Source organism: Canis aureus, chromosome 6, assembly GCF_053574225.1.
Source record: "Canis aureus isolate CA01 chromosome 6, VMU_Caureus_v.1.0, whole genome shotgun sequence".
NCBI classification, from domain to species: Eukaryota; Metazoa; Chordata; class Mammalia; order Carnivora; family Canidae; genus Canis; species Canis aureus.
The window spans coordinates 58,196,804-58,218,860 of record NC_135616.1 but is presented as its reverse complement, the minus strand read 5'-3'; the positions used below and the strand labels follow the sequence as shown (position 1 = coordinate 58,218,860).

Sequence of the window (22,057 nt, the reverse complement as noted above, 5' to 3'; positions counted from 1 at the left end):
AGAGGCAGAGACATAGACAGAGGGAGAAGCAGACTACTCACAGGGAGCCCAATGCAGGACTCAATCCCAGACTCGGGATCACACCCAGAGCCTAAGGCAGACGCTCAACCATTGAGCTACCCAGGTGTCCCAAAAAAAGGTATTTTTAAAATAAAGTTAAAAGGGATAACAAGAAAGTTATAGAAACTCTAAAATTATATACTGACAGTCCTCACTTTATATATGCACAAGTTCCCATATGCACAAATATCAATTATCACAATTTAGTTATAGAACACCAGAGTCCCAATAATATGATCTAAATTTCAGTTAGCACAATATATTAATTGAAAGTGCAAGAAGTACAAACTTCACTAATGGTCTTTCAATCCACAGATCACTATGATCAGTGACCAATCAGTTCTTTCAAAGTCTGTCACTGACTAGTCATGATGTATCTATTATTCAGTTCATGCAGAGATGAAAAAGTGTGTAGTTGTGTTGCCTCTTTGCTTCTCAGCAATAAACCTACATGGCATTTTACAAAAATGGATCATTGAAAGAGAGAATTGGCTAAAAAGGATGAAAGTGTCAAAAAGAAACAAAAAGTGATAACGCTGGAGAAGAAATGTGAATTAAAGGTAAATAGAATTCTAGAAGAAAAAGCTGATGGTGGGAATTCCAATCCTGCTGCCAATTTGAGGGATATCCTTCAGATATGCAGCCAAAGGAACTTACTGAAAGTGAAATTATCAATATAAATGAGAAAAGTGGTTGTGACAAATAGGATGAAGACGTCCTAGAGGAAGTGATGCCAAGAAAAATTCACATTAAGAGAACTCTCAGAGATATTTCATAACATTGAAAGTGCAAAGGATAAAATGTTGGAAACTGACCCAAACTTAGAAAGAAATATGACAATTCGCAGAGTCAAAGGCATAGAAAAACTGCTTGCTTCATAACGTAAGTCATGTGATAAAAAAAAAAAAAGGCAAATGCCGTTCAAACTACTGTTGGTAACATTTTTACAATGAAAGGAAAAACTTTAATTCTCTATGTTTCTAATGTTTTATATTATAATGAACTAAATAAATATCAGTTTACTATTTGCAAATTTCCCTTCATATTTATTCAATATTGTGACAAAAACTTTGAGTTCAGGTAACAAATTATAATTTTTCCTCATTGATTATTAAGTTTACTTTGCATAATTTCAGTGTGCAGGGTCATTTTGTGGTTTCACACTACAATATAAAGTGAGAATTGTGGGTATATTAATAATACAGCCTTAAAATGTATAAATCGAAAACTGATAAAAATAAAGGAGAAACACAAGCCAAGATTACAGTGAGAGTTTCTAAAACATATAACTTATTAGCTGATAGAAACAGTACACAGAATATCAATAAAATATATGTATATATACTATATATGTGATATAGAAACTTTCAACACAATGATGAGTGAGTTTATCTTAAATACATAGAATGCTCTATTGAATAATTTCAGAGTGCACATCCCTTTCAAAGTACATGTAATATTTACCAGTATTGACCATATGCTGGTCCATAATTCAAGCTCAACAAATTACAAAAGAGAAAAAAATCAAAAAACAAAAAAAAACAAATTACAAAAGACTAAAGCCATACAGGATATACTCTTTAACCACAGAAGACTGTAGCTAAGAATCAAAAACAAAAAGATAACTGGAAAATGTTATCTACATTTGTAGATGACTACAAATGTTTAGAAGTTAAACAGCACACTTATATGTAATGTAGTGGTCCAAAAAAAAAAAAAAAAGAAAGAAAGAAAAGAAAAGCAATCAAATGAAAATTAGAAAAAAATGTTTGAACTAATTGATAATAGAAACAAGGTGTCCAAAGCTTGTAGGATGTCACCAAAGTCACACTTAGAAGGAAATAGATAGCCTTAATGCATACATTAAAAAAGAAAAGAAATTAAAAAATTTAAAAAATAAAATAAAAAAGAAAAGAAGCCAAAAAATAATTATCTAAGAATCATATCAAGTTACTAGAAAAAGAAGAACAAATTAAATACAAATGTAAAAGGAAGGAAATAATGAAAATAAGAGCACACAAGTATGTTCTTTATTTTCATTATTTCCTTCCTTTTAGGTTTATACATATACATTTCTGTTATCTCTATATACATACAGATATATAGATGTGCATATAGAATGTGTATATTTTCTTTGGCTAGTTCTATAAAAAGGTTAATAAAACCTTTAGCAAGACTGATCAACAAATAAATAAAGAAGAGAAGCCAAAATTTAACAATAGCATGAGTGAAAAAAATTTCTAGAGGTAGAAACATTACAAAGAAAATAAGAGAACATTATAGAAAACTTAATGCCAATAAACTCAAATTTTTAGGAAAAAAATGCACAAGTTACTTGAAAAACCCAATTTAATAGAACTGACCAAGAAGTAATAGAAAACCCAAATTCTTCTACATTTGTTTTAAATTTTTAATTCGTAATTTAAATTTTTTTTCTCAAAGAAAACACAGGATCAGATAGTTTCACTGATGAATAACTCCAAAATTAACAACAACCTTACATAACATATTCCACAGAACTAGGGGAAAAGAAACATTTTAGAAGTTGAACCTAGCCTTCATCATAAAACCTGATAAAACAGTAAAATAAAATTTAAAAAATAGGAGCCAAGCTCTAATGAACAAAGGTGAAAAAAATAATTAACAGATTCACAGAATCCAAAACTATTGACAAAGGATTATATATCAACTCCCAGTTGTTATTCTTTTCCAGGTATGTAAGCTTAGTTTAACATTTAGAAGTTTATCAAAGTAAGCCAAGACTTTGACAGAACAGAAGACAACATCATATGATCAACTCAATAGATGTAGAAAAAGCATTTGATAAATTTTAACTCCCTTGTCTCAGAAAACTATAAAATGCCAAGAGAACTTAAGGAAGATCTAAGTCATTGAAGGAATGTTAGAAGACTCAATATTTTAAAGAAAAACTCTTCCCAAATTGACTTAAAGATTCAATAAAATCCTAATCAAAATTACATCAGGGTTTTTTTTTCCATATGTGGAAATGGCAGCTGATTCCAAAGTTTATATAAAAATTCAAAGGGCTAAGAACACCTAATGCAGTCTGGAATAAAAGGAACAAAGTTTTAGGACTTATATTATGCAATTTTAAGACTCCCTAAAAATGTACCATAAGTAAGAGTATAATACTGAAGCAAGAATATACAGACCAGTAAAACAAAATATAGAATCAATAAGCAGACCACAAAGATATTGCTAGTTGACTTATAACAAAGGTGCACATTGCAATACAGTGGGGAAAAGAAAATTTTAGTTTGAATAAGAGTGGTTCTGGGCAACCCAGGTGGCTCAGCAGTTTAGCGCCACCTTCAGCCCAGGGTGTGATCCTGGAGACCCAGGATCGAGTCCCACATCGGGATCCCTGCATGAAGCCTGCTTCTCCCTCTGCCTGTCTCTCTCTCTCTCTCTCTCTCTCTCTCTGTTTCTGTCTCTCATGAATAAATACATAAAAAATAAAATAAAATAAAAGAGTGGTTCTATATGTATTGCCTATCTATAGGGGAAAAATTCTTGATCTCTACCTCATACAATACATAAAGATTCCAGATGGTTTGTAGACCTACATATGGAAGGTAAAATAATAACATGTCTAAAAGATAATATAGGAAAGTATACCTTTGTGACAGGCAAAGATTTCTTAATAATGTGCATGAAAAGCACTTAACCATAAAGGGAAAGAAAGATAAACTGAATTTTTGTAAAACTTAGAAATTCTATTTATCTAAACATACCATAAAAAGTATGAAAAAGTAAGCCATGGTATTGGAACATACTAAATAACATAGAACAACAACAACAAAAAGATTACATTCAGAAACTTGTAAAGAAATCATATAAATGAAGAAGAGAATGACAGATAACCCAATACAAAATTGGGCAAAAGATTTGAATATGCCCTCTAGAAAAGAAAAGAAGAGAAGAGAAAAAGGATATACAAATGGCCAGTATACATTTAAAAGACCTTCCAACTCATTAGTCAACATGTAAATGCAACTGATACCACAGAGAGTACATTTTTATATGCCCAACAGAATGGCTATAATTAAGACTTGAAATATCAAGTATTGGTGAAAATGTGAAGCATTTGGAATACTCATAAGCCTCTGGTGGGAGTTTTTTTTTTTTTTTTAAAAAGCTTTTATTTATTTATTCACAAGAGACACGGAGAAAGAGGCAGAGGCATAGGCAGAGGGAGAAACAGGCTCCATGTGGGGAGCCCAATGGGACTCATCCCAGGACTCTGGGATCATGACCTGAGCCAAAAGCAGACACTCAACCACTGAGCCACCCAGGTGTCCTTGGCAGGAGTTTAAATTAGTACAACCACTGTGGAAGCTTATTTGGAATTCTCTAGTAAAGCTTGTCATCTGCCTAACAATGATATAACAGTTCCAAATATACCCAACTGTTTATGTACGTTCACAAAAAAAAAAAAGTACAGAAACATTTATAGCAGAACTATGTATAATACCACAGAAAAAGACTGGAAATAACCCAAATGTCCATCAATATGGATAAATAAATTGTGGTGATTTCAAACACTGGAATGCTACACAGCCATGGAAATGAACTCTACTGCTAAATGCAGCGGCATTCTCACAAACAAAACATTGATAAGAAAGAATGACACACAGAAGTACACATTAAAGTTTTTCACATAAAGTTCAAAACAGGCAATCTCTGGTGATAGAACTAAAAAGAGTAGATGCTTCTGTGGTATCATAACCAAGAAGAGCAATGAGAATATGACAGTGCTTTATGGGGTAAGTCACTGCTCTGTTTCTTGATCTGTGTGGTGGTTAGAGAGGATGTGAACTCTGTAAAAATGTGTTGATCTGTGCATTTCTGATGTTTATGCTTTTCTGGGTGGGTGTTACACTTTGAGAGATGGATTTGCTTACACAGAAAGAAGTCCAAAATTGAAAAAGAGGTGAAAATAAATTCAAAATGTTAAAGACTGATAAAAAGAAAATTTCCCAACAAGGCATTCCAATGTATCACTTTACACAGACACACACACACACACAGACACATGTGCGTGCACGCACACACGCAAGCACATGCACGCATACACACGTGCATATGCTCTATCCATGGTCTTCACAAAAAACCTTTTGGGTCACTTACTTTGAGCCAAATCTCATCCTCTCTCTCCAGGCTCCCTTCCGTCTGCTCACTTCTTTTATCCTGCAGTCTATGTCCACTGGTGACACAGGGAAACCAGCCAGTAAGGGGATGGTGCTTTGGTGAACTTGGATGGTATGATGTGCAAATCTGAAATACAATTTCAATCAAAAATTAAAGGTGGAGGGTGAGAGATAGACAATGAAACTCTGTAGCTCAAAACCAAAGTTTTCCTCTGAGTGTTTGATGATTACTGGCAGAAAACTTTTCTCAGTGTCAAAGAATACTGTTAGCCTTAGGATATAACTTATCTGAGTAGAAAAACACACATGATAACTCTCAGCCCACCATCACCCCAAAGATCCTTCCCAAAGAACAGTCCTGGCACATTTCAGGCAACTGCCCCAGAATTAGCCATAGATGTCTGTCCAGGATGATGGTTGCATCCTTACCAGGCAGGATCCACCAGTCTTGAGAGTGAGGCTACTGAGTCAGGGAACCACTAAGCATTCAGCTGGGTTTAGAAGCCAAGGAACAGAAACTTTCTGTTCTGAAAATTTCTCCCATTTTACTTAAGGAAGACAGACAAGCTACAAGCCCCTTCAGGGAGCTGTTACTCAGAATCTTCCAATTTCCCTGGCTTCCTGTCCTTGGGCATCAAGCACTCATGAGAAAGATGCCAGATTTCACTGAAGAAGTGTGGCAGAGACGGCTACTTGCCTCCCCCATATCCATTTCCCCTTACTTTCTTATTAACAAACTCCAATTTTGTTCAAGATGGCAGTGAATCCAGTTATAAATGCTCATCTCCTCAGTCCTTTAAACTAAGGGTAATGAAGTGACCTGGATGTTACCAATGAGATGTTGGTGTAAGTCTGTAGTGTTAAACTTCCAGAAAAGCTGTCTTGATTTTCCCAATAAAAAGAGAAAGAAACAGCTAGTATATTCCTATTTCCCTGTGAACTTCCCCCATTTTCCTGCCTGAAGTGCTGACTTCGTGCCTGGAGGAGTCATCTTATGAGAAGGAGGAAGGAAGCTGCAAGCCAAGGATGGAAACTCTAGATGTCTCTAGACATCTCTACAAGATGTCTAGGTCCCTGAGCTTCTTGAACTAGAGCACCAGCCCTGGCTGGTTCTTCAATTTCCTCGGGGTGTCTGCTTAAGTATAAAATCTAGTGATTTCATCCTGGCCTAAGATACCTAGAGAGCTTACTCTCACTTCCACTGAAAGGACAGTATTGCTTATTGTTATGATGAATGAAGAGTTTAGTTGGCAATGGATGCATCTGGAATAACACTCTAAAGCCTTTAATCTTCTTTTCAGTATTCAACTATAATTCACAGAAGTCACTCCTTCAAGTCCTCAGAGGATCTCCTACTTATTTAGGTGGAGATTCATGGAAAACTATATACCTAAGGATTTGTTGTTAGTACTAATTCCAGAATTTCTTCAAGAATAACAATTCTTTAAATTGTTTTATACTTTGATCTATAATACATTTTATATTCCATTTTATCCTTATAATAAACCATTGAGTTAAATGCAGAAGTTATTACTATGACCCATTTTACATATGAGAAAATTGGGGCCCAGAGAGGTTAAGTGACAATTCACTTCATATTAATTATAGTAAAACCAGTGAATTCAGTATTGTAATCCAGGCATTCTGACTCTTTACTACTTCTTTTTATTCTTTTAAAATAAATCCTTCCATACACAATGCCCAAGTGTAATTTTTTATATTTGTACATCTGAGGTTAATTTTGAGATGCTCTGTATCCCTTGGAATCAGCTACTGCATAGCCAAAGTCTCCTAGATGAAAACTAGTTTGAGTAAGTGGCGTAAGGGGGTGAGGGTGGGGGTGAGACCTGATTGCCAGCCTAGAAGTGTTTTATTTAATGTTACCTTATTTTGAGTTCAGTAGGAACTAAATCTGATGTCAAAGACAGGAGAGAAATGTAAGACCCCATAAAGCATCTCAGAGAGAGAGTCACTTGACAATTCTGCTCAGCCTTAACTCAATGCTTCTGGCTTGATTTACCATGGAATGAGGTTCTCCAGTTACTAAGGAAGCAGGACACTTCTTGTCTTCATGAGACGAGTAAGCTTGGGTGGCCCACTGATCCAGGTATCCTTCAGGAGTATGGAGGCCACAGTCCATGATGCTGGTTTCCTTTTCAAAAGGTTCACATATCCCATCTCCCTCATATATGTAACATAGGCTTGGCTCCCCTGCCAAGAAAATTGTGTAATGTTTGAAAAGTGTTGTTATATATGTCATGTAAAAATCATCACATTTTTTCTCTAGTCCGTGAAAAAGACTCCTGCTATTGCCAGCTAATCAGTCTAATGCTGACCCCAAACATGCAGACAACACACACACATACACACACACACCCTTAAGGAAGAAGGATTCTTTTTCGTGGGGAGAGGAGTAGAATCCATCTATATAATAAAAGGTATAGAAAGGGGTGGGATCTGTGAACAAAGAATAGGGAGAAAAAAGTAGGCTGGAGGTAGAAAGAAATTTTAAGGCATCACTGAGCAAGATCCTAACGGAAGGAGATAAAAGAGCAGTGGGTAAAAGAAGAAAGAGAAATTAAAGAAACAGTATGACATGTTAGGCACCTGGATCCCCCTCATGGTCTTTGAAATACTGAAGTACTTTTTTTAAGATTATATTTATTTGTTCATGAAAGACACACAGAGAGAGGCAGAGACATAGGCAGAGGAAGAAGCAGGCTCCCTGCAGGGAGCCTGATGCGGGACTCGATCCCGGGTCCCTGGGATCATGCCCAGAGCTAAAGGCAGATGCTCAACCACTGAGCCACCCAGATATCCCAAAATATACTTGAGGGATTTGCTTCCAATTACTCTTTGTGGCTGAACTGTTTCTTCAATTAACTGTGCCACTGCTCTGAAACAGACAATATGGGCCCTGGGTTTCCAAGGCTCATTCCAAGGTCTTCTTTCCTTTAGTCTTAACAACAACCATGTGGGGGGTGCATTTTTTGCTTGTGTCACACATGGGAAACATTTTGTGAAAGGTCCCTTGATACATAAGCAATAGCACTTGGATTTGAGCCAGGTCCACTGAAGGCAGGTTCAGTGGGGTCTCTATCAAGCTGAGGCAGAGGCACTGTCTTCAAGAGCAATCAAGTGAGGCATGAGTCTACACACAAACCTGCTGGAGTACTGGGAAGTGAGCTGATATTCCCTGGACAAGTCCCACACGTGCTCAGAGGCTAACTCCTCCTAAGTGAACAGTACCAACTATAGATATGTAACTAGCTTTCTTCGAGGCTGGAAAGCTAAGGTGCAGTCAGAAACCCATTATTAAGTCCTACTGTGATGTAGGATAATTAACCTTCATAGTACCTACCCCTACTTAAAATAATAGGACATAAAAATAATAGCAAGATTTGAAAGTCAATCAACATATAGGTACATATTCAGTACTGTCATTACTAAAATGTACTATTACTATACCATTCTTGTTATTTTTCTTTCTTCATAATACCACAGCGATGTTGAAGCAATTTTTCTGTGGCTCATCAACATGTAGCTACTAATTATTTTCCTTCATAATTTCTTCCAGCCTAAGATGCTTCCGTGGTATAAATCTGTCTCTACTTGCCAAGAATAAGCCGAAGATCCTAGGACTTGGTTCTAAGCCCATTTTGGGTTTTAAACTCCTACAGTCCATCAGACCTGTGGCCTTCCCAAATCATTTCCCTAAAGTTAATATATATGTATTTGGAATGACTTTTTTTCTCTCTCTTATACATATGCACATGTATGTATACATACATGTACATAAATATGTGTGTTTTATATGTGTTTGCATGTATATATATACATATATTTTATAATGTGGATATATATTTTTTGTTTCTCTATAAACATGAATATTTCTTCTTGCTTCTTCTATTTGTTTTTGTACCATGGACTTAAAATTTTTGCCTCTGTTTTTTCACATTCATCTAAAAATAACAGACGACTTTTACAACACATTTCCCAAAGTTTCCTTTAAACCTAATCTTTTTTTAAGTTTACTTATTTGTTTTAGAGAGAGAGAGAGCATACATGAGCTAGGGGAGGCACAAGGGGTGAGGGAGAGAGAGAGAAGCAGACTCCCTGCTGAGGGTGGAGCCCAATGAGGGACTTGATCTTACAACCCTGAGGTCATGACCTAAGCCAAAATCAAGAGTCAGATGCTTAACTGACTGAGCCACACAGACACCCTTCTAATCTTTTGAGAAATAATGAAATATATGTTTAGCGTACTAGTAGCTTATTATACAATGAAACAGAGGTCTAACTGTGGAATAGGTCATTTTAGTCTTATCCTGTAAAATTAAAATAATTTAGATATAGTCTTACTGGATTTGGAGACTAAGGAAATATGAGCCAAATTTAATGGAATCAAATGTGTTAGAAACAAAGCAAGGTGTGCTCTTAAGTTAAATGAGGCTTGAGATATACTGGAGAAAACACAGCATTTGGAGAACATATGTGTACATGTATACGTGTGTGTATTCAACATGAGTCCATTATGTTAGCAAAACAACAACAACTCAGTGCAAACAGAGGTAGCATTAACAAATACTTGTGCACAGAGGAGGGGAGTTAATCAGTTCAGTGCATTCTGTACAGCCAGACCACATCTGGAGTATTGAATTCCTTTCTGGGCATTGACCACACGAAACATGCCAGGTTAGGGTAAATAGGAAAGGGTCTGGAAACCTAATCACACGAGGGGATGTTTGGATTGGAAAGGAGAATAATGGGGAGGCATTTCAAATATCTGAATGGTAGTCAAATAAAACAGGGAAAAGAATTATCCTCTGTAGTTTCATAGCAAGGAAAAAGCGCTTGATTAAGCATTAGGAAGCTGAGCTCCAGGGCCGGTCTTGCAGAGCTTTGTTGTATGCCCGTGGATGAGTCACTACAATGATTTAAGCCTCAATTTCCAAACTAGAAAAGAGGGGAAGAATTTTATAACAGATAAAACCATTTTTAAGTAGAATTGTGCATTTCAACATATGTCCTTCATTGCTAGAAGTATGTAAGCAGAAGCTAGAAGCCCCTCTCTCAAGAATTGGCAGAAGAAATTTCTATATGGGAAGGAAGCTAGACTCCAAATCGCTGGTAGACTGTACATGTGAAGGGATCAGGGTGTCTTTCAGACTCATGGTACATGGCAAGTACTGAATATGTTTTATCAGATGGATGGATAGAAGACTACTAAGATTCTATAATTTTATGATTCTGCTCTAGATAGCAGGGCCTTTGTGTGCTACATGTAGTATTTAACACCTTAATAAATTATATATAATTATAATCCCATCCTATTTTACCTTGAGATTTAGAGGCATTAAAATCTTTTTCAATGCACTGCTCTTTAAAATAACTTTGGCGAATGGTTATGTTCCACAGAAACACTGCAATGTATGCAGATGGTAATTAAAAAAACAATCTACATGTAAGAAGCCTACTGATGATGTCTTTAACCAGAATTGGGAGAAGTGTTCTGGACAGCTTTCCTGTGTGACAAGAATCCAAAGGCAAAGCCACCTAGTGATAATTTATTACTAGTGATTTTCCAGGATTAAGCAGTGTTAGGACCCTCTGTCATCTGTCATGATCTTATCTATTAAACACAGCCACCAAGAGATACCTTGCACTCCCTTTGGCTTTGAATGCTTCCTATGCTGATTTTTTATGTAGAACCTCTACAATTGTGTAGACACATCAAACATCATTGTGTGATTAGCATCCCACTATGTGTTTATAGGATATCAAAAGCTCATGGAAAGAAGACACAGAGACACCTGCAGAAACAGGACCTAAGCCTAGAGGGCGCTCCTCAATGCACCTGCACAGTGGAAGCCTTCCTCTAGCTGGCAAGCCCTTGAGCAGCCATCTCCGCTCAGAAGGTCCCCATCATCACACTCTTCTCCCAGGCTCCTGGAAGGAAAAAATATACATTCTTATATGCATACATATATGAAATAATTTGTCTTGTTTAGTTACTATTATTTTAAATTCTTAAAATTCCCAATTGTATATTAAGAAGTACAAGTTGGAGAAAAGCAAGAGTTAAAAAAAATGCTTTTACAGAAGAAGTAGCTCATGGCTCAGAAACATCTAGGAGATTCATGAGGGTCCTGCCAGTGTTTCTGGTAGATGGCATTAAGGTAGAAAACACATACCAGCCCTACGATGAGTGAGCTGCTTTGGTGAGGATAAAGCTACCTGTCTATGCGGGATTCTGTTTTCTATTCATGTTTACTGTTTTCACTGCTTTATTCTATCTAGATGTGGTTGTTGTTGAAGTTAGGGTTTTGTAGCTCCTGTTTTATATACCAAGGAATCAGCAGCCTGATTGTTGCTTGGTCTCAGTCCTGAGCAAAACTAAGGCTCGTTCCTGGTCCTCACTCCCTACCACTACGTGGTGGCAGCTATCACATATTGCAGGAGAGAAATGAATAGTGGGAGAAGAAAATGGTCATTGTTTTGTTTTGAACCTCAAATCCTGACACAGCTGATGACTAATTGGATTGGGGTGAGAGAGTCACTTTAGACCAAGGACTACAGGAAGCATGTTATGGGAACAAAATTGATAATAGATGTGGCTGATGTAAAATGGATTGAGGGTTAGAGTGGCCCAGTTGGTTGAGCATCTGACTCTTGATTTCACCTCAGGTCTTGATCTCTGGGTCATGGGAACAAGCCCTGGGTTGGGTTTCATGCTCAGCAGAGAGTCTGCTGGAGACCCTCTCCCTCTCCTTCTCCCCTTCCACTGCTCACACTCGAGCACTCTCTCTTTCTCTCTCTCAAATAAACAAATCTTTTAAAAAATGGGTTTATGGTTACCATTTTTTTTCTTCTTGACATTGCACCATGTCCAAAATGGACGCATATTTTAACTCAAGTAGATAAAGACCTAGGAAATACTAATAGCTCTAACCACTGTTTAAAGTATACCTCTTCACAGGGATGGAGTAAAGATTAAGTAATTACATATGAAGATGCTTTAAAATGAATTAAAAGCATGCTATAAATGTAATTACATAATAATATTTTAAATGGTAGGATGTAAATGGAGAGAAGATAACAGAGATATGAAAAACATGAGTGAAGAAATTAAGGATACTTCAAATTCATTTTTATTTTGAAGATAATCTTAACAGCAAATATAAGCATGTTTTATTTATATTATCTCATGCACAGCTGTCCAGTAGAAACATGAGAGCAATGCATATCATTTTAAATTTTCTAGTAGTCACATTTAAAAAAAACAGGTGAAGTTAGTTTTAATAATACATTTCATCTAACCCAACGCATCTAAAATATTGTCATTTTAGTATGTAATCAGTATAAAAATTATTAGTGAAGCATGTCACATTCTTTTTTATGCATCCTACATCTTTGAAACCTGCTGTGAAAAAAAAAAGAAACCTGATGTGTTTTTTCACTTACAACACATGAGTTTAAACACTTGATCTGTATTTAGATTCACCTACCCAAGTTCTTCCAAAAATACTTAAAAGTTTTCTGATAACTGAATCAAGTTTTTAAATTGAATTTAAATTACTTAAAATTAAATAAAATTCCGTTTCTTAGCTGCATTTGCCACATTTCAAAGGCCTGACAGCACATGTGGCTGAGACATCCCACACTGGACAGATTGAGATGATCACTTCCTCATGAACATAACTCCCCAGTTCAGGGTCTCCTACCATGTTTGTTTTGATAGTCTTATTATAGTGTTACCCAACATGACAAAAAAATTATTAAAACTAGAGTCTCAGCATGACTTCTTCGGGATTTGAGATTGAATCTATATGTTTCTCAAGTTTAAAACAGTGGATTAAACAATTCATATCTCTCTTTGTATGTATAATGGAGGGCCTCCGGCTGAGCAAAGCTGCAATTCATAGATCCCTTCCCACTGGATGGCAGAACCAAGTATGGCACTTTGCAGAGAGGGAATACAGGCAGAAGTATAAAGGAGTGCTTGAAGGAGGAATCTTGTGAGGCCCAGTAGCCAAGAAGCTGCTGCTTCAGGTGAAGCTGTTTCAAGGCACAGGAGAAAACGTGCTAGACCAACTTAGGAAGACAGCTCTTCACCCTTTGCTGCCCCAGACCTCCAAGCGAGAAGGCATCCCGGGGCCTCAAGGAAGCCACCAACAGAGAAGTGCTGTAAGAGATACTGTAACATGGGGCAGAGTGTTTTGCTCAAGGAGGGCTCTGGCTGGGTAGTAATGGTAACCAAGCCCCACAGACACTGTAAGTGGCAGCTTGCAGACTTAGAATGAGGCAACTGGAGCAAAGACAGCACCAACAGCAGCCAGAGTTATTCTGTGTGCCTGGGAGGCACCCCCAATTGAATGAGGGGGCTGGAAAGCTGAGCCTGCATTAGGAAGAAGTTGGAAGCCAACTAGCCAGGTCTGGGTGTTAACAAGGTTTGGCTTAAACCACAAGTTAAATATCTTAGAAGATCAAGAGACTCAGCAGTGTTTATTGATTGTTAAGTGATGGAGGGGAATCCCAAGAAAGGCTACAGAATTCTTTCTATTGGGGCTTCAGGATACTATGTATTTTCACCTAGTCTGGGATATCAAAAGTATGCCATCTTATTAGGATGCAGAATCGAAGATAATCAGCATGCCTGGCCATCCAGCCTCCTATCCCTACAGCCCTATATAACTAATGTATTAGGAGAGATGAGCATTCAGGATAGATGAGTATAGGGTGACTGGTGGGACATGGGAGTTTTCAGGGCTAGATTTGGGAAAGTCTCAGATAAACCAGAGTGAATTAGTCACCTAGGCTGATAGCACAAAGGGCAACAGAAAAAGGGAACATGGTATGTTCAAAAGCCAAAGTAGTAATTTCATCTTTACCTTGGTGGTTTTACAGAATGGATGTAAATTCCATCACAGTCAGGTCTTCCAGGGGCCACATGAGCCAGTGAAGCTCAGAAAGCTATACTGGCTTTCCTCAGGTCACACAGTGTTAGTAGCATAAGATAGGCCACTGATCCAAAAGATGCTCTCCTATCGTCCTTATCATCATTTGACAAGTAACCTTCTCCCCTATAAACTCCTTTCCTTAATCACTGCCCAGCAGTTGTTGTCCTCTGAAACTTTAAGAGCCGCCCCCTACCCTGAATCAGCCCCAATATCTCAATACTCAGTGGTGAGCTCTAAATAAAAGTGAGCTTCTCCTTAACTAAGATGTGTGTGACCTCTCAAGATCACTACCTGGTCCTAGATTTTGTTTAATGCTAGAATCACACAATGCCTCCCAATTTCCTGAACAAGTCAAACTAAAACTCAAGATTAACACTCCTGGTCAGAGCAGGGCAGGGCATTCTTGCTCACACATTCCCATGCACCTGATACTCACCCTGACACCTTCCCATCTCCACAATAAGGAGCTCCATGGATGTGGTTCAGCGGAGGTGAAGCTTCTCCTAGTTCTGTTCCAGCTACAGCTTGAACCTGGTATCGATACATCTGTCCAGGTGTGACCTCCCTGTGGAAACCAATGAGCCATGACCACCACATCCAGAAAGCGAGATGTTGCCCTGGGTCCTTTGCAGATGGCTTGCAGGAGTTTAAAAGATATTTATGGGGAACATAAATGTTAAACATATGCCACGTATTGTGAAACAAAGATCAGGGCACAGTCTGACACAGCAGCAAAATGTCTGAAAGCCTATTGGTCTCCATGTTCCTAGTACATTCCACGGAGTGATTGTGCCATAAATACTGGCTGAAGTACCACTGAATTAATGAATAGTCCTGAAAAATCTAGGAGGACTGCATGTCAAGTATACCTTTATTGTGTTAAAAAGAACAACAAGTAGTGATTGGAAAACTGGTCTTCTGTATCTTTGAAGTAATCAAAGAAACTGAAGAGGAAAGCTTCAGGGTTTGGGCACAGCAAAGCCCTTCCTGGGTCTGCGGATCACAGTTTTCTTGTCTTTCAAGAGAATTCTTACCTTAAAGAACTTAGAGGGAAGGATGAATGCTCTCCCAGAAGGAGGTGAGAACATCTTCCACCATCATTTTGGGGTGGGGTGCCAGAAATCCTATAGCTAGAAATAGGTTAGAGTGTTCCCCACCTCTAAGGCTGCCAAAATGCATCAGTGCCAGGAGTGGAGTTTTACTGGTTGACATTAGAGATGGAAGGAGTTTATCAGACTCCCTCGAGAACCCAAGTGTACTGATCAGGTGGAGAGCAGGAAAGAGTGGACATTTAGGTGGGATCAGGGGCTCAAGAGGGGAGCTGCTGTGGCCAAAAACAGATTCTGTCCCCTTTCCCTCATCTGGTGCCTGCCCTTATTGGAAAACAATTGGCAAAGTCAAGTTAGAATGGAGGTGACTTAGGAGGACAGGATCTCAAAGGGTTTCGGGGACTGCCCTGATGGCCACAAGAAATCTCTTGCTCCCACCCTCTCTTCTTCAACAGATTCTTCAACTCAGCCACAAAGCCTGCACCCCTCTCGCTTGATGCTGCAACCGGCAAATGGGAAATATCATGGGGCTTCAAAAACATCTTCAAAAATCTCTGTACTGGCTTTTGTTATTTTAATAGGAAAGGCACCTAAATATTAATTAAAGACTTTCATATTTCCATATCAGCTTTCTTTTGGAAAGCAATCTTTTCACAAGAGTGCCAGATTATTTCAAAAGTAAAACAAATTTTATATCCCAATCAGTTCTGATGGCTTCCCTCTGCAGGTTTCTATAGACTTCTCATCCAGCCACACACAAAAGTCTTACACTGCCCTGCGGCTGGGAAAGGATTGGACAGTAGTGTCAAAATGTGTTGACACTTCTTGTGGAGAAAACTCAGCAGCAGGCAGCTCCAACCTTCAATGATCTGGGTTTATAAAAGGAAATTGGATTTTAATCTTGTGTCCTCCACGACTAGCACTGTTCAACCAAATTAAGGTTAACCCTTAGTTTTCTCATCCATAACATGAGATATTATTGACCTTAAATATTCTGTGTGTGTATGTGTCTGAGTGATATGTGGATAGCATGTTAGATGCCAAATATCATTTTAACTGCCTTATTAGAGAAGCTTGAAAACTAATTTTTACTTTTAAATCTGTCCTGTGATCTCTCCTTTCACTTGCATTAGCTTTGCATCCATTTCATTGTCTTCTAGATCTAGTGCAGAGAGCAAGTATGAAAAGAAAAATGTAGTAAAGCTCAAGGTGAACAATGTCCTCTACTTGCGTGTTGCTGCGGTAGACTCCCCGGTTTCACGCCCCTCAGCAATGTGACTTTGCTGCTCCTCCCATCAAGAGATGGAGTCCATTTTGCTACCCATTCAATTGGGAATCGGCTACATGACTTGCTTTGGCTAGTGGAACATCATCATGAGTAAGGTAATGCCCTCCCTGCTGCTGGAGCCCTGCCACCACTACAGGAACCAGAACAAGCCCACCCTGGAAGATCCAAGAAGGGCGTTGGTGTGAAGCCTACCAGGGAATGAGAAGTCATCTGGAAAGAAGCCTTCATCTTCCCAGTCACTCCAGCCATGTACCCTAGTGTGTACATGAGCTTGCCCTGGCCATATCAGTCCAGATGAGAGCACCTAGCCAGTCCACAGAATCATTAAAAAAAAAAAAAAAAAAAGTTTGTCAGTTTAACCCACTTCATTTTGTGATTATTTCCAATGCAGCAAAAACTAATATTGTCCTGCCGATAAAACTTCCGTCTTACCCCAAGTTGTGCCCTCAGGGCAGTCTCTGAAACTTTTGAAGTGGGAGTAATTTGCTTTTGGGGATACCAACCTCCTATGTTACACCTGGAACTCTTTTGAGCCAGTGATCTTACCTTAGTCTGTATCCCCACCACCAAGCACACAGAGTCAAGAACACAGCGGAACTCACAACATGGGGAAGGAACAGAAGAAAGAAAGAGAAAGAGGAGGGTTGGAAGAGAGAGAGAGGGAAAGAGGCAGGAGAAAAGGAGGGAAGTGTGAAACACACAAAAGGAATGAGTCTCAAAATGAAGAAGTGTCTGCAGGAGTCTTGGCTTCCTTGCATAGCTACAGAAGACTCGACTACAATCTTCAAATGTTAGAGGAGCTGTGGCAGATTATCCAAAAGTAACAAGGAATCAAAATTTAAACTGTTTCATCAGATAGAAATGGACTATGACCAACTTATTTGTGGCAAATATTTTCAGTCCAGCAAAAGCACTCATATAAGAACCTCTTTTTTTTTTCCATAATCCTAATGATGGCAACATGAGTCAGAACACCCACTGGCCCCTTTCTGGGGAATATTTTTCTTCATCTCAGATATGCTGCCTTAGAATAAAAAATCTTCTCTGAGATTCTGAACATTTCTCTAACTAAAGGCATGTCAGAATGAAAAAAAGTGAGAAAAGGGAAAGCATAACCCACTCCCAGAACCCCAGGAAGCCCCATGGTTTAAAGAGCTCTACTGCCCAACTTACACATCCATGAACTTCCTGTGAGGATTTGTCACCACCATGGGTAAGCCATTGGCAAATGGGGGCTCACGAAGAACCTGGTACTTCACAGGCCTGCATCCAGAACACAGGGGACTATGGGGCTGGGAAGTCAGCAGAGCTGCATCAATTTCCATCCGCTCATCAAAGGTGTAGACCTTCACCCCCGAGACCTTCCCATCAACATGCAGTTTGATAGTGAGTGGGGTGTCACAGAAAGTATCTAAGGGGCCCAGGTGCACAGAATCCTGGTGTTCCAGCAAGATCTCTGTGTCAAAAAGTGCCTGGGAGGAGTCCATGGAGAGGTAGGTGACCCAGAGGGTAAGGGTGTCAGCTTGGACTGGGTGCTGGAAGAGCAGCTCCAGGCTACAGCCTTCCGCAGGGCAGGGCACCGTCATGTTCATGTGGTACAGGTGGAGCTCTGGACTCCAGGCCTGCAAGCTTGGCTCACAGGGCTGGTCCACATCTGGAGGCCCTGGAGGAGAGAAAAGAAAGAAAGATACATTAGGAGTTCCCATTAAGTCTGAAAATGAGTAGCTCATATGAGCCACCAGAAAGAAGAATGAGGCAGAGAGCTTTGAGCTAATGCCTACAGAAGTTGGTCAACTTAGTGGGCTAGATCCTAAGGACTACTGAGGACAAAGTTATAATGATGTAAAAGTACTATGTATATGCTCCATAGCCCCTCCACATGATGCCTTTAACAAGAGAAGTCCAGCAAGGCATTAAGAATGGAGTGAAAAAAAAAAAAAAAAAAGAGAGAGAGAGAGAGAATGGAGTGGCCCAGATCCCTTGTGGAAACATGAGGCTGCTGCAAGAGAAGGTAGGCCATGTCCTTCAAGAGTCCTTGAGCAGAGGAGAATTATTTCTATTTAGTTTATCAATAATTTATGATAAACTCATGCTTCTGAAACCCCGTTTTACTTATTCATAAGGCCAATGTTGGTTTCAGTGTGTCACTGCGTTCTATTTAACTAGGCTCTTGGTACAACTCTTTTAATTCCCTAAGTGATCTTAGCAGTCCTTCCAACTGATTGTTATCCAAATTTTAAAACCATATGTTGAAATTTCCCTGTTCAGGTATGTGTGAGCAGTTAGGTCACTGCACAGAGGAAACTGCAGGTAGAAAATAGAGACATGTATTCTTGAGCGGGGGTCGGGGGGAATGGACACTCAGTAGCTAAGTAAAAATGGGATGGTAAAAAATCAAATATTGCAACTATATTAAGGTCAAGTCCGTGGAAATATATATAAGTGGTCTTCTTTCATACCACATAAGGGGAATTTGAGAAAGAAGTGCTGAATTAGGAATCAGCAGAGTTACACTCTGATAGGTGTTGTGCCATTATACTGTGTGACCTTGGCAAGTCTTTATAAAGCCTTGATTTCCTCACTTATGAAATAAGCACTATTTAACCCATGGCTTACTAGGTTAGTATAGAAGATCTATACAAATGTTCCCTGGGAACATTTGCAAACTACATTTGCAAAAGTAGAATTATTTAGCCCTTTCGAATTTGGAAAATAAAGAATGTTTCAAAGCCCAGAGGAAACAAGTTCAAATGTGCATGTATGTGTGTATATGTGTATTACATCTGGCCTTATCATCTGCCTATACTGTGAATCTATTCATTTATTTATATTCATCCGTTCAACAAAACTTGACTTTGTAACTCTTTCGCACCTAGCACTGACCTAGGTATTGGATATAGGGTAGCAAACAAGAAAGATAAAGGTCCCACCATTATAATGCTTATGGTAGGGTGATAGATACAAAACTAAATAGATAAAGTGGTAATGGCATCTTTAAAGAAAAATGAAGAAGGATAAAGGACTAGAGAATGATGGGGTGGGGCTAGGGACTCTTTTGGATAATAGAGATAGGGAAGTTATCTCCAGAAAGATGATATTTATGCAGGGAATGTGTCTGGTTCAATTTCCTATTCCTCATAGCATTTTAGAAAGTAGTTGGTGTTAATTAAGTGTCATTAAGCATATGTTGACCATATCTGTAAATCTATGTGTTTGTGCACACTCTGCTGGGGATTCAATCATTTTCATTGTGTATATTTTAAATGACTAGGTTCTCCATCTTTCCAAAGCAAAGGAAGACTAGTATTTCTTAGCAGTATTTTCCAATAGTCATCTCCAAAACTAGAGTAAAAACCCTTGGAAGCCAACTCTACTGTGGTGCTGTCTCAGAAAGTTTTTATCACAATCTCACATTAAGACATGAAGCAGAGGCCTAGGATGTTGACTGGTTTGCCTCAAGATACAAGAATTAGAACCCAGAACTTCTAATTCCTTTCACCTCTACCACATAACTTTAAATTTTGCCAAGAATTAAAAAGAGAAGTGCAGGGCCAGGGAGTTGAATGGGCATTAAAACGAGCACAAGGCAATTTGTTTGCCACAGAAATGGCATTTTATGAAATGTCGACCTCTACATGAGTCCAACATAATACCAATGTGAATTTTATAGTCATTTTCCATTCTTCCTTGAAAACTCTCATTTGAAAAAAGTTCCATCTGGTCAATCAAAATCAAGTACATTGTCTCTCTCCCAATTTCTCCTGTAAGTGGGAGCTCAAGGGGACATTTTATAGACACTGTTGACTCTAAAACCAATGTCCTCCCTTTTTTGGTCAGAGTCAGGACTGCAAACTAACTCAAATAGGACTGTGTCCAACACATCTAAGTAGTTTTTAGGATCTTAATAAATACAAGAAAAAGATGATAACTAGGTAAACATTAAAGATGGTGGTGATGGAAGAAACTAAGCCATTCAACAGAAGGTACTAAAACTCGTCAACAGTATTTTCTGGACTTGAACCGGAATGACATTCAGCTACAATTTGTTCTAGAAGCCTCGATATACATATGAGGGAATATTAAATGAGAAGTAGAGTGAGGAGCAGGGAAAGGGACAGCTAAAAACATTTTCCCCCTCCTAGAGCCTAACTAAGATCACATCCAAAGCACAACCAGTACTCATGATTAAGAGACTCGTAAAATAACGTAAATGAGAACGATGAGTCTGGAACACCTAGTCCACCCCACCCGCATCCAGACCAGTTTGGGCTATGTGTGCATCAGCGTTCCCTGCAATGTGTTCTCTATTACTCTCCCGATAGAGATCAGCTTACATTGTTATGTGGCAAGGCTGCTCCATGGGCTGGTAGGTGTGTGTAACACTGAAGGTCTGAACTCTCACCCTGAAGCCACCCCCTGAACTCTGCTGTCTTCTCCATCCCTCTGTCCTCTATGCTGACCTCTGCTTCACCACAGCCATTGGGCCCCCATGCTAATCACATGTGGGACATACAAGGGTACCAGGCAGAGTCTTTTCCAGGCCCCTGGAGATATCCAGCAAATCTCTCTCTCTCTGTCTCTCTCTGTCTCTCTCTCTCTCTCCCTCTCTCCCTCTCTCCCTCTCTCCCTCTCCCTCTTTCTGTCATACACGCGCACACACACACACACACACACACACACACAACTTCTTTCTCACCATGCCACCATTCCGCCCTTTACTCCCACCCCCATTCTCAGCAGCCAATAAGTATAAACAAAAAAAAACTCTGGTCCTTTACCCACAGCCTCCTCTGGAGTCCAGTAACCTGAGGAGTCACACACACGCCGGGAGGAAGCTGTGTGTACATACTGACGGAATGTTCCATCTTCAGTGCAGGCACCACACACACTGCCTGGGACCCTGGAAAGATAAAGGAGGAGGGGAAGTAAGGAGAAGCAGTAGGATGAACAGGGTTCATGAAATTCGGAAGGCCTCTAGTGGTGGGGAGTGGTGATAGGTAGAAAGGCCCTAGGGGACCTGGGAACAGCTATTTCTCAACTCATTTCCCTCTTGTATAGACCTCATCTTTTAAAAATTCACAGTGACATGAAAATCTCAAGGTTATGAAGCAGAAGAATTTAACTAAGTCATAAAGGCAGCCTGTGGAGATGAAAGTGGGCAGCTTCTATCCTAGAAACATTCAACACAAAATAATTATAATCCGAATCTTTCAACACAAAACTCCTTACTAGGCTGATTTTCAGTAAGTCATCCAAAGGCCCCTCACGTTCCCCCAACTAAAACAGACAGCAATTTTAAGAGTAGACTTATTAGCTATATGTGGTCTTATGTTTTAAACTCCCTACTTTAAATTATATATATAAAATAAAAGTTGTATGAAATGTGATGCCCCTTGGCTCTTCATCACCTATGGGGAATACATTCAAATTTCTTACTATGATCCAAGGTTCTTCACTAGCTAACTCCAGCCTTACTTATTTGAGCTCGTCTATGAATTTATGTTCCCAGCACAATGAACTAATCACCAT

At 39.0% G+C, this 22,057-nt stretch overlaps 1 protein-coding gene across 4 annotated transcripts in view; it reads right to left on the bottom strand.

Annotated features, from left to right (window-relative positions):
- Window positions 1-22,057, bottom strand: part of PAPPA2 (pappalysin 2) — a 269,963-nt gene that overhangs the window by 120,564 nt on the left and 127,342 nt on the right. For all 4 annotated transcript variants that reach the window (XR_013382038.1, XM_077901785.1, XM_077901786.1 and 1 more), the window contains 6 exons: window positions 21,307-21,428; window positions 17,702-18,191; window positions 14,628-14,756; window positions 11,089-11,180; window positions 7,252-7,442; window positions 5,212-5,358 (listed from right to left, as the gene is read on the bottom strand). Coding sequence is in view for 3 of the 4 variants with exons in the window: in XM_077901785.1 (XP_077757911.1) it covers window positions 5,212-5,358; window positions 7,252-7,442; window positions 11,089-11,180; window positions 14,628-14,756; window positions 17,702-18,191; window positions 21,307-21,428 (1,171 nt within the window). In the remaining variant the exon portion in view is untranslated. The remainder of the gene's footprint in view (window positions 1-5,211; window positions 5,359-7,251; window positions 7,443-11,088; window positions 11,181-14,627; window positions 14,757-17,701; window positions 18,192-21,306; window positions 21,429-22,057) is intronic.